The sequence below is a fragment of the Corvus kubaryi genome, unplaced genomic scaffold (genome assembly GCF_017639235.1).
Source record: "Corvus kubaryi isolate FWS band 111438036 unplaced genomic scaffold, C.kubaryi_AGA036_p1.0 37322, whole genome shotgun sequence".
In the NCBI taxonomy this organism is placed as follows: Eukaryota; Metazoa; Chordata; class Aves; order Passeriformes; family Corvidae; genus Corvus; species Corvus kubaryi.
This window is the reverse complement of record NW_024581101.1, coordinates 3,415,840-3,435,339: the sequence shown is the minus strand read 5'-3', so window position 1 is coordinate 3,435,339 and position 19,500 is coordinate 3,415,840. Positions and strand designations below refer to the sequence as shown.

The following is a 19,500-nucleotide window of genomic DNA, read 5'->3' as shown; positions in this document are numbered from 1 at the left end:
GTAAATTCATATCTGGTTGTCAGTACAGCTGGCTCTGTGCTTGCAGAGGCAGCTTCCCCAGGTTACAAATGGCTCCCACTCAGCACTGCAGAAATGCCTTGTGCAGTGGTCATTACCAGTTTATAGCACCTTCCACAGCCCTCCAGGCTTCATCCATGCCTTAAGGCACTGATTTGTTCTCTATTTTTAATATTCCTGGTTTAGTACATGTAAGGAAAATATATACTTCTATCTACAGCCTTGATTTTCTCCTAAAACTTTTAGGTTAGAGTTTAATTAAATCTAATCTGAATTAGTCTCTAAATATCACCAAAGTTTATTCCAACTTTTTTCTAGACATGGCTAATTGCTTTTTCACATTTTCCTGCCTATACCTGTATATACAGAGAACAAGTAGATTTTATACCTAGCTCTACAATTATTTTTATGCTTTTTCTATAGTCCTTTTTATAGTTTGATTTTTTCTTATTTGAAAATAAGATTCAGGCAAGACAGGGTGAAAGAATAGAAATCAGACATCCCTATTTTAAGGTTTTAGTAATGCACTTGAAAATACCTGTTTTTTACATACTGTACCAGATCTGTTTTAATAAGTTTGCAGAACATACTGAGTTCTTGGTAGAACTGTGATGCTCTGCTGGAAAATAAAAAACACATCATATTTATAAGGTTGAGGAAAAATGCATACTGAATGTATGAATGATAATTTTGTTGTTTTTCTCTGTGTTTATTGTATGTCACTTTTTGGGGTACATATGAAATTTCATCATAATGGTAGGCATTTTATATTGATCACACTTCACATATGTTTCCAATTACATAATTCTGCCTCAAAATGGAAGAGATGTGATAAATGGACATTTATACATCTGTGATAAAAAGATAGAGCAAACAGCCAGTAATTTACATATCTGCTGAAATACTGCAGACTGGCTTTGTCAGTGCTGCTGAGTCCATTTCAAGGATGTCGCCCTTAGTCCATTAGTTTGGATAATGAGCCCTATAAAGTACATTTATAACTCGTGGCACTGCAAGGAGATGGATTCTAATTTTCATCCTTTTATCCAGACACATTGAAAGAAGGTCAATGGAGGGTTCGCTGTGATTCATTGTCGCAACACAGATCAGATGACAGAGACCTGATAATGTCAGTGCAGGAGTGTTTGCTGCATTTGGAAGCACTACTTGAAAGAAATTTTCTGAGCATCACCCTTTGAAGTAAAGTGGGACTGAAATTAAAAGCGCTCTCTCTCTCTCTCAGTTTAAAATCTTATCACATATGTGACCTGCTGCTATTCCTGAACAAAGGAGAGGAAACAGCACTTAGCAGGAAAATAAAACGTGTCGTTGCTTTTGCTGGCTTTGAGTGATGCAACATGACATTTAATCAACCTTTCCCCTTCCATAATGTTTGGGGGGTGGCAGGGAAATTGTTTCATAAACAATAAGAAAGGTTATAATTAGAAATGAGCTTCAGCAGCTCGACTTCCTTGTTTATTTGCAGTATTCAAATGAGAGCTCAAGAATAAAATCAATGGGGTTAACAGGAAAAACTTCTTAAAGTTGCAGGTGAAACACATGTTAGATAGAATTTGAAATTGAAGAATGTTAGATGATAAACAGTGCTTGTACTGTTGTCAAGGTACCTGTTGAATTTGAGTATAGGAATATATGCCTGTGAGGTCAGCATTAGAAGTTAGTGTTACAAAAACAGGTTTAATAGTCATAAATCTCTTACATTTATAGATGAGGCTTGTGTGTTCACCCTTTTTCAGTTCTCAGGTTATAGGAACAACTGGTTTACCAGAGCTAGTGGCAGCTGATTGCTATTACCTATTTAGGTTTGGGTTTATAGATCATTTTAATCACAGAAACTGACAAATAGCTTCAAGTTACAGAAATGTTCATTCCTAAGGCATAACTTGCATGTCAGATACTCCACAGATGAAGTTGCACTGTGATAAAACACAGGTAAATCTGTACATGATCTCTGTCTCAGGCATTGTGTTCCTTTGGATGTTTCGCTGTACATGCACGTGTGAAAAATTCACTGGTTTAAGTCCTGTATGTTAAATTGTTGAAACATTGAAAAAGTAATTCAGAAGAATTTAATTTTAAGAAAAAGTAATTTTCATTCCCCAAGAAAAAGTTCAGTAAAGCTAATTTGCTTTATTTATTTATACAGTAAATGTTCTGATAGTGTAGAAGAGAACACAGACCATGGATGTAGAATCAGCAGTAGAGGTTACTTTAGTGAGTATCTGTGTGCAGCCTCCCTTTTCTTCACCTCATATATATGATGTAGCTTCATATGTCATATATACGTCTGAAGTTTGTTCTTTCATAGAGAATCTTCCCCCTTAAAATCTGCAATTTGTATTCTCATTTAAGATCACTGAATGGCTTCATTTCTGTGGTTTGCATTTCTGTCCCACTTCTATTTCTGCTCCTGTTCTGTGGAGAACATTTGTGTTGTTCTTAAAACACCAGGACTTAGTTAATCTTTGTGTGTAGCTTAGAGATAAAGGGTATATTTAGTCACAAATAGAGAACTCACTCTTGGAACAGTCTGATGCACTCATTTGTCAGGAATCTTTCCTAAATCTCTTAACTTAATTTGCTATTTAATTTGCAAATATTATTGTCAAAATAAACGTGGTTTTGGTAAAGGTGTCTGCCTCAGAACGAAACCCCACTGTAATAGGGTTGTACCTACCAAGTAATTCACAGTTTTGTTTTTTTAGGTATTATGAGGTAAGAAATGTACAACTAAATGCCAGTATTTAATATAAGTGTAAGCTTATATTTTCTGTGAAAAGTGGCCAATTTATTAAAGTTGGGATATAATTTTCTGTATTGGCATGGCATGTGGAAAACTGCATATACCAGGTAGAGTGTGGCAGTCTAGGATTTAGTGATCAGTTGAGTTGAATTCGTTTAGGGGTTCACATGTTCAAGAAATACGTAGCTAAATTAATTGAAAGATGTAAATACTGTGCTGTATAACTCAATTTTAAAAACTTATGCATTCTTTTGTTACCTTACAGCAAAATTTCTTACTGTGGGTTGGGTTTTTTTTTAAACAGGTGCAAAGCTATTGTGGATCATTTTGGACAAAGAATAAGTGCCAACTATTTTATTGTGGAAGATAGTTACCTCTCAGAGAGCACATGCACAAATGTGTGTTACAGGTACATGGTAAAACAGAAAACACAGTCCATTTCTTTAAATAAGTATGTAAAGTACCCTGCAAGTTAAACTGAGGAGCCTCCTGTCCAATCCTTCATTTTTGCAGTACAGTTCAGTTCAGTGCACAGTATTTCTCTTGTATTAACTGGAGGATATACTGTGTACTCTATATTCAGGTTTTCTTCAATTGTCATTGAAATCATATTCCCTTTTTCCATATAAAAGATCCAGGAGCTCTAAATGTGTTAGGAATTCTGTATTTGCTAAAAAATGTTTGGAAGGTGAAGGTGCCAGTTGCTGTCCTGGCTTTAAATTTGTTCAGCTTTAGGCAAGTACTAAATTTCATTGTTTTCTGTGATTTGATTGTTGTTGCCGAAAGCAGCTGCCATGCACTGCCTCTGTGTTCAGAATAGTGCAGGTAAGGGATCAGTAAAGCTGTGGTGGTGAGGGCAGAGCAGAAATAACCCTGGGCACTGCAGGAGCACAAACTGCAAGTGATGAATGGACTCCACCCTGCTGCATTTCCCCTTCATCCCAAGGCTCCTGTGCTCTTTGGAACATCACGAGTCCTTAATGTGCTGCTGCTAATCTTGATCGAATAAACAAAAGAAATTTTTAAAAAACAGAAGGTGGCTGTTTGATACAACTGCTCTGACTCATTCATCACCTATTTTGGCCATTGAAAATACTACACTGATATTCCAGATGTGTTTCTGCTTCAGCAACCGGGAAAATATCCCACTAAGAATCATAGTAATAAAGATTATATAGTGAAATAGCCCTGGTGTTACCAAAACTATGATTCTAAATTACTATTTTTTACATTTTTGTTTTCATTTTTTACTTTTCTTTTTTGTTTTCATGTTTACTTTTATTGTATCATTATTTTTACATCATTCTTTTATTTAATTGTAGGCAGATCTCCAGGGCAGTGCTCATTACAGATCAGTCTGTACTGAACACAGACTCAGAGCAGCAGGTACACACCAATTCTGTATCATTTGTCCCTTTGTGTATTGCATGTGTTAATATTTAGTTATTGGTAGGAATTGATTCATTAATTCAATTTTGTTTGTGCTTGAATCAAGATCTGTAGTCAGCTCTCTGTACTGGTAATTGTTTAATCTGTTTTAATCTCTATAAAACTATTACAAAGTTTAGTTTAGTTCAGTGACTGCAGTTTTCCTGTTTGGCTCACACTATAATTAATAGAGTTTCTAAGCTGCTGTCTTTAATTTTAATTTTGCTTGCTTTTTAATAAACTGTTACCCTTAATATTCTGTTAGTTATTTATCTTGTCTAAACTTTGTTCAAAGTTCCTTTGGTTTTTTTAAACATTCATTTTTGCAGTTTCAAGTTCTCACTGCACACTTTCAGACCCTTTTTTGAGTCTGCTTCGTCAGTCTTTGCAGTCGTTAATTTTAGAGGATATTAATCAGTGTTGTGTTTCTTCTGTCCTAATAAACCAGAAAACCAAGCTGTGTAACTGTCTGCAGTTTGTTTTCACCTTCAGCGAGGACTGTGCTGGTTGCCACATCCTCCAGGACACTTTGTTTTCCCACAAGCTCTTCTTTCTGCTCCGCAGGTTTCCATCCTGACAGTGCCTCCCTTGGAACTGGGCAAAGCAGCAGTTTGTGTCATTGAGTTGTGTTCCTCCACCATGACGTGCATGAAGGACACCTGTAAGTAAAGGAGATTTTCCCCTTTGGCTCTGTCAGCTCTGGAACAGAACTGAAAATCTCTGTGTTGTTCCTCTGCTGCACAGAACGCAGGGAGTGGTGGCTTCCTGGGATCGTGGAGCTCCATGGACTCATTTTCACTTACACAGGAATGAATCCTTCTTCAGGAGATAAAAATAGTATTCCAGAGCACATGAATCTTACTGGCAATTTGTCATTTGGTTTTTTTGAAAATGAGCTCCCTTAGCTGAACTATTAAATGGAAATACCTGAAATACACTGTATTTGGGAGCTTTTTATCTTCTGAAAGGATTCTGTTGTTGGCATTTTGTGTGAACTTGAAATAAATGAGCGATAAAATGTTCATTTAGGGTATTTATTAGAGTAGAAGTAGAGGTTACCTTACCCAATTCTTTTTAACAAGAAATAAGTAACTGCAATAATAACCAATTTATTTTGCTGTTAAATAGGCTTGAAGTAGTTCTTTGCATATGAAAGAAGAGTAAAGTAAATGATTAAGTTGCTCAAAGTTGTTTCCTACTAAAATAATAGTAAAAAATATAAGCTTATAATTAATTAAAAACTTAGCACTATAAAGCATATTGTTAATATTTATCATTTAAATAGCTGATTTTTTTTTATTAAGGGTCCACAAAATATATATAGCAGTAAGCGAAACTAATGAAGGATTGATGTTCAATAGATCTAAAGTATTAGTTTCAAGAGAATTTTTATGGTGCTGAAATATTAAGGTTTCTGTTATTTACTTTTCTCCATAAATTCCTTTCATTTCAGAAGAGAAGGTACTGCCTTCCTTAATGAAATTTGTCTTCATATATTGAAATAATAAAGTTCTGTATTAGGCATAGCTGAGTTCCAGTTATGGGATATATTTCATAATTTTTTTAAAAACTTTTACATCATTATCTGTAAATGGGTTTTAACCTGACTGATTTCTCCTTGGAACAATTATTTAAGATAAGTATACAAATACATCTACTCTTTGATCACACTGCACGAATGACAGGCACATCATCTGTATTGCCACTTGAGTGGAACCAAACTCCTTCACTTGCCCTAAAAATGGAGACTGTAATGATGAAATCAGGAACTGAGCTCATCGTTCTTCTTGCTGGGAGAATTACTTGAAGACAAATGTTGGCAACCACTGTAACTAATGCAGTTATACCTGAGTAAATCAAATATAATCAAAATATATACTGATGACTGTGACTCATAACCATAACCTTAAAGATAATAAAAAAGATTTTATAGAAAGTAAATGATGTGAACTTTAGTGATTGATAGCTGAGTTTTTTGAGGAAAGAATAGATTATATTACAGTGTTTGGGATTGGAAACATCTAGTTAAGGTTAGGGGGAGACTTTGATTATCACCACCCTTTTCCTTTTACTTATTTTCTTGCATATTCCTTCAGACAGAAGGTTTGGTTTGGGTTGAATAAAAAAATGAAATAATGTTTGAATAGACTCTGTATGTGTGCAACCTGAAAGTAGAGGAGCATGAAGGGTTAAATTTCTGTTCCTCATGGAACCAGGGTCAAGAGCTGTGTGATGTACAGGAAAATGATGACAAGAAACACAGCCAGGCTTCAGACAGAAGAGAGAAAAATGTCATCTAGATTCAAAATAATGCCAGGGCTCTGCATTGCTTTTAAATGGATCAAAAATTTACAGTAATGAAGAAAAAACTAATCAGTTTATACAAAGTTATATTAAATTTCTTCATGATTCGCTGATGAACACTACTCTGGTGAGAAGTTTCCAGGAGTCCATTAAGGTGGTTTTATGAAAAGCTTTAAGGTGAGACTTTTAAATATGGGAATGAATGGCTGGAAAATCAGGTGGGGTAAAGCAGCTGGTTCCGTGTCTGACCAGAGGCCAGTGGGACAGAAAAGGGTCGGGAGCCACATCAAGTGATTCTCTAAGGAGGCAGCAACTGCAGAGTCTGCAAAACAGAACAAATAAAGGAATAGTTCAGCAATAGTTCCTCCCATCTGAGAAGTGGAGGAATAAAATGTTGTACAAGGGATTGCGTAGTCATAGTGTACATCACAGAAGTAACTTAGAGAATTCTGAGGTGTTTCCAGAGAATTTCTGTGTGCTGTACATACACTGTATGTCCATAGTACAGCACTTCCCTGGCTTAAAGGAAGTGATTTTATGAAGAATTGCGATTTCTAAAAGCCTGCTGTGCTTTATAAAAATTCTAAATGTTGTTTATATATCTTGTGTATTGGTGACTGGAATTAGTTTGTGTTCTCTTTTCACAGATTTAGTCCATTTAACCTGTCCATCAACTAAAACTGCAAGGGAAGATTTAGAGCCTGTTGTACAGAAGTTATTTAATCTAAATACAGAAAAAGGTAAAAATAAATTAATGATGTATTAATGATATTATTTTACATAATTATAATTTACCCTTGTAAGTAAAGTATCTGTTACTGACTTCTTCAGCTGTGGCTTAAACTTCAGTATGCAAGGACACGACCATGAGTGTCTGGGAAGTTCTTAATTTTCACACTTTTTTTTTCCATGAAACATATTTGCTGTTCAGCACATCCTTGAAAGGTGCAGTAGTGAAATGAAATGTTTGTGAAGCTGTTTTTCCACACTTTCCTGGTTTTAGTGATTTCTGTCACCTGGGTGTCCCTTATGAAAGTTACCAAAACCCCAGAAGTTAGGGATCTGCCTTTCTCCTCCAGCTGCCAGGTGTGCTCAGTGATGGGAGCTGCTTGGGTTGCTTTTGCCTCCTCTTATTCTCAGGCTGTTGCTCAGCTTCTTGTCTTCAAGTGTTTCCTTGTTTGCTGTTTGAATTGAAATTCTGTGGATTCTGCTGTAAGCAGTGGAAGCTTAAAGTTGTTCTGTATTGTTACCACAAAGATAGATTTCCAATAGTGAACTACTTGGCCCTAAATTGAAGAAATCTTGCCGGCTAATTTTATGAACTTTGGCCTTGAGATGGACAATTCCACACCTCAGAGGAAAGCAGCTGCTGATGGAGCAGTTGCTGTCTAGAAGGAAGTAGTTCCTGAAATACTTGGGCTAATTCCACACAAGTTTTTGAAATTTTAGTCCTGAGATCTTGAATTTAACCATATTTGTGGTAGGTGCTCACAGAGTAGGTAGTGTGCATAAGGGAGATGATGCTCTGTTCTAGCCCTGGCAAAAGCATTTTAAATACAGTGTGCCCAATGCTGCAAGGCAGTAAATCACAGTCCTTTTGTGAGAAAACAATGGTCAGCTCTCAGTGACGGGTTTTGTTGGTATAAATGCAAGTTATTAAGATGTGGGAGTACTTCATAATATTCATAATTGCTTTGCTTTTAATATGTAGAAAACATCTTGGGTTTGTAAATAGAAAACTTTATTAGACTGGAGAGTTGCAAACATTTCTCATTTGTTTATTTGTTAATTTAAAGCTTGCTAATTTTCTACTTTTAGTATTTAACTTCTATCTTCAATTTTCAAGATAGTGCCATGTGTTTGAAAGACTTGGTGAAGAGAAGATCAGCTTAGTGTCTTCTAATCATTTGGGGAGGGGTAACATTAATCTTAATGTTTAAAGTGATCCAGTTCCGAAATGATAGATTGTTTAGAAGCTGACTGAAATTCTTCTGTAGAAACTCTGTGATCATAGGGGTCCTCAGGTGCACTGAGGCACTGAAAAGCCAGTTTTCCCTGACACATAGGCCTTTTTATCATCAGGATGAGGTAGTGGTCGTATTTTAATTAAAATGTCAGAACAAATACTGTTGGAGTTATTGAAAATGAATCACCAGATAAAGTGAGCACTGGGCCATGGCAGGTCAAAGAGGCAAAGTCACCTGGAGAAGAGGACTCCATTCATTTTCCTGCCTAAATGAGGAAGAAGTAACTTTTATGAGCAATGTGAACTTTTAAATATATTAAAGAGCATCTTGCCCTGTATTAAGGCTCAGACTTTCACAGGCTGATGAATTTAATTTATATTTGAAACTGTTCAGTATGGGTAGCACCTATTTTTTTTTAAAAGATACTGAAGGAATAGCATAGATTTATCTCTTTTTTTGTAATTCAACTGCTTTAAAATACTGTTTTGAATGCCATGGTTATGAAGAAGTTTATTCCTTGGAAAGAAGTAAATCTCACAAGGTCTTTTACAAGCTTCATTTATTTTAGAGGAAGTAAAATACAAGAAAGGGGACAGCAAATATTCTAAACAAATAGTATCTATTAAGCTCAAAATCTGTGTTGTGTATTCCTCCCTTGCATTCTGGACTGTTAAAAAGTGACCTTCATCTTCCCAGAGGTTTTTCTACCTGTGTGCAAAGGGATTATAGGAATGTGCAAATTACTGCAGGAAGGGACAGATTATGAGCAAGTAAGTTGAGTTTGTGATGATTTTGTATTCCTGATGAGTCTTGCAGCACAGTACAACCGTCAGTAAGTGAAGATAAATACAAATTAGGCATTTATTTTTCATTTAGCAGCACTGCCACAATTAGAGATTCTAGGTACAAAGATAAACTGTGAAATGAGAGGGGAAGAAATGTCACATCAGAAATATCTGTACACAGGGAATGCAATGCCTTCGAGTTGGCAGAGCCCAGGGAGGACTTGCTCAGTCTGTCATGTGCTCTGGGAGTTTATCCACAGTGAAGGAGATAATGTGAGAGGTGTTAAATTTAGACCAGGTTTCTTGGTGTAGGGTGCTTGTAGTGATAACTGCTGCTGGTGTGGTGGTAGGGTGTGCAGAGTAAGTGGAGTTTTTATAGCTGTAGTTGGAAAGGAAAAGTATGATGAAGGAGAATCACAGAAAGTTAAGTAATTGGCTTTTTAAAGAACAAAAATACTTTATTACAGTAACTCCATGTTAAAAATTTGATTTCCAGTATGCTAGATTACATATTTACCTTATCACACAACAACACTGATTACTGCAAACACTCCTTTTCCTTTTCAGAGACTGAAAATGAAGAACTGGAGAAACCTAGAGTCCTCTGGGCAGTCTACTTCAACATGAGAGATTCTTCAGGAGTTGAGAAGAGTTCCTATGCTGGCTTACCCTCCAATGTTTTTGTGTGCTCTGGGCCAGACTCTGCTTTAGGAAACGACTGTGCTGTCAAAGAGGTAGGGCAGAGCAGATTTGGCTGTAGAAGTTTAATTTTAAAGACATAAGTCCAACACGGTCTGGGTTATTCTGTTTTATGCAAAAATATACATGATAACTGCAAAATTATAAAACTAGGTAGGTGGAGAGATCAGGAAATAGCCACAGTCTTTCACCTGGAAGGTAAAGGAGGAGGTACAGTACAAATCAAAGCCAGAAAATCCAGCCTACAGTTCAAGTTGGAAGGATCACCGAAGAAGTTTAATACTTGCAGGACAGTCACAAAGGAAAAACTTACTGGGGAAAAACCCAACACAACTCCTAATGTGATGGATTAGGCCTCATGCCTCAGTTTTCCTTCTCTTTGCCTTGGTATCGCTGTAATACAGAATTTTCCTTTCAGAGATCCCCTGGATAAGGAAGGCACAAATTCTGAGGCAGATCCACCCCAGCAGCCCCTGTGGTGTCAGGGCACTTTGAAGACAGGAGAACACTTCACAGCTTTGGAGGATTAAGTGTCACTAGGCATTTTTAAAGCTGTGTTTTTAATGGCCATGTTTAGACAATGTGCGTGTGCTATCTTCTAACCAGTTGCAGGATTTTTTATGACTAAGTCATAAAACTCTTAAAAATAAGATTTTGAAGTGGAAAGGCTGACATAGCCTGAACTGCAGGGTCAGAACACTGTTATTAAGGGCTAATGGTATCCTTCATTTTGCTTTTACAAGGCAATAATTTGCTTCCCAGAGGGATAAAAAACTGTAAAGACAAAAAATAATGCAAGACAATTATTATGGTCGCAGTTTCAAATTGTAAATGTATTCCCTTCTAAATTTGATTTTTTCAAACTGTTGTTTAAAACAGGCTATGTTAAAAACTGATTAAATACACTTGAAACCCACCTATTTCTGATTCTGATAGCCACCTTTTCTAACATTCAGGTTTGTCTTCCCTTAAGAGCTTTTTTTCTTACCAGTGAATAATGGTGGGATAGATCAGGCCCGGTTCTTGGTGCTGTAGTTCAGCCTTTGTGTTCAATCTGTTGGCCATCAGAGAGATGCTAAGCAGATCTCAGAGGAGGAGCCATCAAGAGCCTAAATCGCTGTCTTTTAGACAAAAATAGAGCCTGTGTTTTTCTGAACCTGATTTAAATATTGAAACAAATGGTCTCAAGTTAAAACAGAAAATATTACACTGTAAACATGTTTCTAATTCAAAGTCATATGTGAGAGCAAAGTGAAGAATAGGCTGAAGATGAAGCAGAAGTCACACCATGCAGGGACCTTGTGGACAAGTGGAGGAGGGAAATAGTTTTAAGTTGGTGGTGTGTCTTCCTCTCCCAAATCACCCTCATCCTTCTAGGAATGGGATGGGAATCTCCAAACAGGAGATATTTGCAAACTCATGGATCAGAACAGTTTTAAAACAGCCGAAAACCCAGTGGGTGTATTAGTCTTGAAGATAGCCTGGAAAATTATATCTAATTTCTCTAATCATTTTGGGATTAGTGTTTTAGTGATACTTGTTGTGATTTATTTCTTCATTCCTGTTAGTATTGCTGAATTCTGTTTGTCATGCTGTGTGATTGCACTGCTGATACATTATTGGGAAGGCAAGACCACAGCTCTTACAGACAACTCTCCATCTACACCTCATATACAAATTACTGCACTCTTGTTTTATTGTAATTCTGTGTTCAGTTCCTGGTGTGATATTGAATTAATGTTGATGGTTGCATTTAGTTGCCCTGAGGATAGGCTAAATGAAATGAAGATGCCATTTATGATCCTTTCAAACTCTGTATGTGTGGATCCAGTAAAGCATCTGGCTTCCACTTTTCTGTGTTTTCATTCCTGCAACCTGACATGAATTATTATGAGCCAAAGTAATATATTCCCTGACATATTTCAGGCTTCTGAGTCATCTTCATGGTCATGAGAGGATGTACTAAAACTGTCAGGCCAATATTTGTGCTTTAACCTGTTTATTTTCTATCTCTGGAAGGATTTCAGGGTTAATCAAGTGTTGTTCGTTTGGTAGTCGTCCCTGTAAAAGTTGTTGTGAAAGCCCACACAGTTTATCCACAGGCTGGGATACAGTAAAACAGGAACAGAATTTGGTTTTATTCAACTTCAGCTACTGGAATTTCTATGCAAGGGCTTTACATGCCTGTGTCTTAATGCTGGATTCAATTGGACACACACTTCTCTTACTACTAAATATTGAAGGCACTATTGTCTACCTTAATTACTTTAAATATCAAAGTGTTATAATGAAAGAGTCATTAAATTATTATTGTTTATTCTGCATTGCTTCAGCTGGATAAGGTTAACTTAAGAGCTTGATAGACCTGAAAGTGCTCTATACCATTAAATTGTTAAGTTATAATCAGTGTCATGATGTCCTACATAACATACTGAGAATTTCTTCCCATGTTCAACCTCGTAATTGTTTGACCATTTTTAGAGTGGATATTTGCTGACTGATTGGACTGAATAATTGTTGAGAACTGCATAGGAAATGTTTGTCTGCTCTAATTTTTCATATATTTAATTCAAAATATGACATCTTCCCTCAGTTTTCTATTAAATACAATAATAGTTGAAGTGTATTTTTGGAGTAGCAAGGACAAGTGCAGACTTGAAATTAAAAGTTTTTCTCTTACCTTCGAAAAGTTAAACCCCAGCTTTTTAGGATGCTGTACCCCCTTGCTCCCCAGACTTACTATTTCAAATTAAAAAATTGTGGGTTTGAAGTAGAGAACAGAATTGTCCATTTTTTCCTATACTAATATAAAAAGTTTTAAACAGTTTTGCATGGGTATGGAAGAGTAAAATTTAGGAAGGAGAATGAAAAACGAAATTGAACTGAGAGCAGACAGGGTCGTTTAAGCAGTTAATAACAGAGTCCTGCATCCAGTGCTGCTGATAGAAAGCCAGTGCCAGTGGGCAGTGGAGTTCATCACAGAGAGCTGTTGGGTACAAGCTCAGTGATGGATTCATCTGCAAACAATTCCCTCTTGTCCGGGATTCCACATGGTGTAATGGGCACTAAGTGACCCCCTGTCAGTTTTGCAGGGCAGGGCCTGGAGCAGGAGGAATATCAAGATGAAATGCATTCCTGCCTGTGTGGGAGCTCTCCTCACAGGCTGCCTTTGGGGGATAGGTTACTGAGCAGACAAATGCAAAGGGAATATTCCTCTGCCTTCTTAGAAACCCAAAACAGAACCACGATCTGCTTCAGGTATCTGCATTTGCCTTGGAAGTTTAAGGACCTGGAAAAAGAAGCCTTGATGGAAATGTGGAGGGCATGTGGATCCAGTCAATAAATTCCCAAAGTCTCAGGTTTTTTGTATTTTTAATTTATTTATAAGATAACCTTATAGATGGGCTATTTGTACATGTAAAAGTTTATAACACTAGTTAATAGAGGTTCTTGCATCCTTGCAGGGTTTTAAAGGATTTTTGGCCTCTGCTTGTATAAAATGCCTGGTTGTCTGGAATACTGTGACTGTATTACTTTGGTTCTATTTTCTCCCAGATTTTGTAGCTGTATTGTCCATGCCATAATAACAACCACACTGGTGTTCCAAGAACTTGTTTCTTTTTAATATCTTCCATTGCAGTGGCCAAAAACTTGTGGTGTGTATTTAATTTCTAAACCTTGATGGCATGAAGTGCCATTATAAATTCATTCCTTGAACTAGATCTGTCTTTTTATCTAAAATACAGTTCTTTTCACGCATACAATTCTGTGTGCACACAGGTCTGTGCATGTAATACCTTGGAATTATAGACAGGAGTTTTTAGTAAACCACATATGTATTTGGATATATTTTCAGTGGTAATATTCCGTTGGATGAGAACAGTTCTCAGCTGAGCTATGTTTAAGCTGTTCAGAAAAGGAGAAATAAAAATTCTTCTGCTATTTTTAAATTTAAGAAGGAAACCCATACAGCCATGATATGGATTGTACATATGTACAATCCCTGGGTTTGCTTGTTCCGTGAAGTGGATCCCTGTCTCTGGAAAGAGCCAAGATCTTTCCCGTGCTTTGCCTTGGACTGCAGCTAGAGATAGTTTTATGGTGCAAAAGATCAGTTGGCTTCAAAAAAATCCTCTTTCTTGTTCTCAGTACAACACAGAATGACCAGCATTTTTTACAAAGCCCCATGCTGTGACTTCCCAGTAGAACAATGTAAAAAGATGAATTGCTTTTTCTCTTTTGAGGTCCGCAAGAAGGAATGGATTTCCCGTGTGTTTACAATACTGTCAAAGTACTAAATCACTATTGATTTGAAAGAGCGGAGGTTAATCTTAAATATCTGTAAAATATTGCCTCAGGGTGTTACATTTCAAGGTAAAGTTTATGTTATTCTTCTTTTTCCTGAATAGGCTGAGACTATTTTCCGAGAAATGTTTCCAACAGAGGAATTTTGCCCACCACCACCAAATCCAGAAGATACTATTTATGATGAAGATGAGATTGAGCCAGAAGAGGCTGGATTGAGTAATTCACCAGAGACAAAGCCTGAATCCTCAGCTGAGGAGAGCAGTAGTGGAGGTGGTGCTGCTGTTAAAAAGGAAGAATGAATGAATGAATGAATGAACAGTGTTCTCTTAGTAGAAGAGGAGGTTGACCCAAACTAAGACATAAGGGAGGAAGGGTGAGAAAAAGAAGTTTAAAACCCCCAGAGATAAGTTATTTGCCATTGCCTTACTTTCCTTGGCTTGAATCATCTTTTTTAAGTAGTTTCATTGATAGCTGAGGTACTTCTAAGCAGTCATAGGTCCATCAGATCCAAAGGGGTTTGTAGCTAAACAAAAAAATACAGAATGAAGCATCTGAATTTAAAGTGCTAAAATAGGATTCATGATTTATTGAGATGATTTGGTTTTGTTTTACAACTTGGAAAGAACCCTCCATTTTTTAAAGAGGCAACAAGTCAAAACTAAGCAAAAGAAAAAAGTGCAAGTTTTTTTACCAGTTAGAAGATGATCTACTACTAAAAATCCTTGGATGTCTGCTAATTAAACAGCTGAAGGTGAGGCTCACCATCTGTCCTTCACAGTGATCTTATGAATGGAATTTAAAGGCAATAATATTGACAGTTCTGGAGTGGCTTTGTTTGTATGGTTTTGGAACTGATGCCATAATCAAGTAAGAAATATAATCCAGAAGATGTTCCTCACATGGAACTATTTTACATTTAGTTTTTTTAATAAGACCTAACAGAGACACATTTTCACTAGTGACTTCATTTACTGGGGACAGGAAAATGGCAGAATTTAAACTTAATGCCAGATTTCCCAACAAAATCCAAAGTCATAAATGGAGCATTCCTGTTATTAGTTTTCCTGGATTTGTTGCACTGTTTGGGCCTTTAGTAAGCCAATAGTTCGTTTTTGAAGGTTGGGGTCTGAGAAATTTTAGTGACCATTACCTGAGGGGGTTATGGTGGAGAGAAGGTTCAACTGATAATTCCAAAGGTTTGTATTGATCCCAGTTAACAGGATTAAAATTAGTGTGATAGCTGTAAACTATGCATTTTGTAATGATAAATCATGAAGCGTTTATACAATAAAATTTATTGAAGTATTTATAAACCTGGTTTGTATGAAAAACTACAAAATGAGAAAGTTGTTGTAAATATCCATGTTAAACTTGCACTTCTGAACCATGCTTGAAATCAGATATGAAAAGTATTTATCATGTACTTAAAGATTTACTTTAAAATGCACACCCAGTAGATCAGTAGTATCTCTAGAGATCAGCAGGAGTTGATGAGTTGGAGTTTAAACTTCTTCAGGAAGGTAGAGATGGTTCCAGCAGTGCTTAAATACTGTAAGTGAATAAAAAATGCTGTTGAGTCATGAACATTGAGCTCTGCCTGGCCATGCCACAGCCAGGCTTCTGTACAGTCCCGTGGTGCCCGTGCCTGCCTTGAAACTGGCTCCAGGCCAGAAAGGGTAATTTATTTATTTTTTTACAGCATAACTGATACTGTTCTCTTTGTCCTGCATCATACCCACTGTCCAGTTTGCATTTCAGGGTTAGTGTTTGCACCCTTTGTTGGATAGGTACCAGTACATGTGTCTGTGTGTGCATAATCCCAAAGTCCTCAGAAAAACACGTGGCTGGAATGTTCCCAATGTTCAACAACTGTAACCTCTGGATGCCTGTGATTTAGCAGTTATTTATATATATATATTAATTAGCAGGCTGCCTCTTCATTGAGCTGTAATTTCTCTGTGTATTGGAAAGCATGAGTGTATGGTGATTGTATTTAACATTTACAGATCTGTAAAAGAGCTAAGTGGAGGGACCTATCCCTGTTTGTCTGTCAGAAATAGGGATCATAGTTGAATCTCTCATCTCTGTTTACAAGGAAATCACTTGATGAAAATTAAAGGTTTGCTTGCAAGTGCATTGTCCTGTGTTTTCTTTCAACATTTTTTTCAAAGAAAAGCACTTCATTTGTTAGCTGGGATTTCCTGAGAATTCTCTTGGCTGCTTTCAGCACAAGGACACCTGTAATTGCCAGTATGGGTACCTGAGTTACCAAGTTTATATAAATTCATATCTGAGTGCTCTATGTCCACGTGAAGCCAGGTTTGGAAATAGTGCAGATTTGATTTGAGATCCGATGGAATGATGTGCAAGTTGGAGGCTATGGCTTTACACTACATTGACTGCTTAAAAACTGTTTTCATGTCTCTTTCATAGGGTGAATGGAAACATTAAATGTTTTTCCTATGGTACTTGAGTACCCAATAGCTCACTTGCAGGAGCAGTAGATCAGACTGTTGATCTTGGTATTTTACAGAAATCACGCTCTGAACTGCTTTTTGTTCTTTCTTTAAGTGATGTAAGCATGCAAAGTGAGGGTTAGGCTTATTTGAAGTCGTTTTTAAGGCTTGTCATACAGGATGTATTCAAAAGATAACATGACTTTTTAAAAACTGGCAATTTATCTGTAGGATTATTAATAAATCAAGTTAAAGAAAGATAAGGTTAATTGAATTTTTAAACAAGTAGCTGTATTATCCTTCAAGCACCTTGGAGCTCATACAATATTCACACCTTTTTTTTCCTAAGGAGTGCTTTGATATGTTTGAATTCCCTTTTTAATGAGTACTTCCTTTTTAAGTTGGTTAATTGGATTAACCCTTAATATTCAAAGAGTCCATTTTATGCCATTTTCCTTTCTGTGTCATTGCCTTGGCTGTAGGACTGCAGGTGGTTACTGCTCCTTTGGAGGTATTTTCAGCCATGAAGCTGCTTCGTCTGCTTTTTCTGGTGATGATGATGCTTAGGGCCATTTGACAGGTAATCATTAGAACTTGGATGCTTGCAGACTATGGGGTCTTTTCTCCTATCATTGCAGGGGGATTTATGTGGGCAACTCCTATTAATGTTAATGGGACTTGCATGTGTAAATCCTCCTTGCATCAATGGGAAAATTGACCCCTGAAACAAAATATCTGCGTGTTAGACTTGCTGATTCAGAAACATCCAGGCACTGCCAGCTCCTGTGTGGAAATGTGCTGGAGCATGAGCTGTTTCACTGGAATGCTCTGGAGAGGATTTGGGGAATTTTCAAGATTTTCTCTTTTACATTGTAGTTTATATTTTCTGTAGACTGATTCTTGTCAGAGTTCCCCCAATGACTCTCTTTATGTAGCTGGGAAATGAAGTTTCCCATTCCATACTTAGGAGGTTGCACGGCTCCTTGGTTTGGATCTCATTTTATTTTAGCCCCCTCTCTCTCTAAACCTTTTTGCATCAGTGGTGTGAGTTGCAACAGCTTAATTTCAAGTATAATTTGCTAGTGATGTATTGATTAATGACAAGTGAGACGCATTAATGTTCTGTTTTCACACAATAAGAGACTGGGTCACTTACAATCCATAATCTCTTCTGGAGAAAGGATAAAATTAATTTCCTTAACACTCATACATGTGCTTCAATACCTTGGCAGTACAAATGAGAATTACTTTTTTTATCTGTGGATAAGTTTATTCATTCTGTATTGTGTATGTTGTTGCTCATACACAGTTACTCAGTTACTACTGTAGAGATTTCATATAATCTCTGCAGTGCATTTTTGGGTTTTACTTATCTGGTGATTTTATATCGGTAGCAAGTCAGTCCTTGGATATAAAAAAGTCTGTTGTGGAACTACCCTAAACTGCTCCAGAGATCTCTCCTGGCTTTTCTGCCATAATGAGTGCTCTCCTCAGTGATTAATTATCAGTAAGCTCTGCAGATTCTGGTGGTTTGTCTTCTGTTCATGTCCTTTTTAAATTATTTCTGAGGATTTTGTGCCTGCCATTAATGCAATTTTCCAACAAGGGGAGCAATTTGCTGAGATCACATCATGAAATAGTTGATCTGTGTGTTTCTCTACAGTTCCTAACACTTTTACTCCAATGTGTGTATATGTGTGTATTGTATGACAGAAATATTAATTCATGGAAGCTTATCACTTAAACTTTTGCAGAAACCACCCACTATAGAATGTCCAAAAGTTAGAATTACCTGCATTGCCAGAATTATCAAAAATATGTGGGAGAGTTGTGGTGGCAGAGCAATTGCCTGCATTCCTTGGCTAAGTAATAATGCCAAGTATCTGTGGGAAGATGTAGAACTGGTTGTGACTCTGGAAGTTTGAGACACTGGTATCAGACATTCATTTATTGCAGCCCAGTTTAACAGTAAGCTTGCTGCAGTGATCAGATGGAAATGCTAGCTTAGGTGTAGGATTTCAAGAACTTTTTTAATGTGGTGAGAGGTTGGCATAGAAGGATTCTTTAAGCTGTAGAGGTGAGTGGTAGGAAATGGTCAGCCATGTGGAATTCATGTTGTCAGCCTCATCTCCAGCAACAAAATAACTTGTGGTGGAAATAGAGCTTATTAGCAATTCCACCATTATGTTTATTTACAGGCTGCCAGTTCCTGTTTGTAAGAGTGAATGGTTCTTCAAAATCTGACTGGGGAGCCCAGCAGGAGTGTTGTAAATCTCACTGACATCTGAGATTTAGAAAGTTGACAGTGAAGTATCAGGAAGATGCAGTTGTTGACTGCATGGGAGTTCTGATCAGAGGGGACTTTAATAGAAAATACTCTTCCTGTCACAATTCCAACAGACAATTTATTTTACACTACTTGCATACATTGACAAATGAGATGGAAGGTATCAACCTGAGTGTTTATCAGACCCCAGATGTATTCTAAACAATTCAGGAAGTCTTAGAACACCCACATTTTTAGATGGAGATTTTCAGGATCTCATACTTCCTTCTGAAGTGCCACCCCATAATTCATTTTATATTTGGGTCTCTGGAGAAGGCCTTAGTGCTGTTCCTACATTCTGTAGGGTTAAGACTAGGAAGTGAGGCAGGCCAAGCCTATGGACCCTCCATCTGTACTCTGAAACAGAGCAGGCTTCTCTGCTGGCATGACAGCCGTTGTTGTCAAACAAATGCACCTTTGGCTTTTAGAGGTGCTTTTGTGCTGC

At 37.1% G+C, this 19,500-nt stretch overlaps 1 protein-coding gene across 2 annotated transcripts in view; it reads left to right on the top strand.

The window, feature by feature from the left end:
- Nucleotides 1-16,404, top strand: part of CHM (CHM Rab escort protein) — a 56,027-nt gene extending 39,623 nt beyond the window's left edge. For both annotated transcript variants that reach the window (XM_042029273.1, XM_042029272.1), the window contains 6 exons: nt 3,087-3,191; nt 4,105-4,168; nt 4,775-4,871; nt 7,162-7,254; nt 9,834-10,000; nt 14,375-16,404. In XM_042029273.1, the coding sequence (XP_041885207.1) occupies nt 3,087-3,191; nt 4,105-4,168; nt 4,775-4,871; nt 7,162-7,254; nt 9,834-10,000; nt 14,375-14,572 (724 nt within the window). In that variant the 3' untranslated portion in view covers nt 14,573-16,404. The remainder of the gene's footprint in view (nt 1-3,086; nt 3,192-4,104; nt 4,169-4,774; nt 4,872-7,161; nt 7,255-9,833; nt 10,001-14,374) is intronic.
- Nucleotides 16,405-19,500: the final 3,096 nt, after the last annotated feature.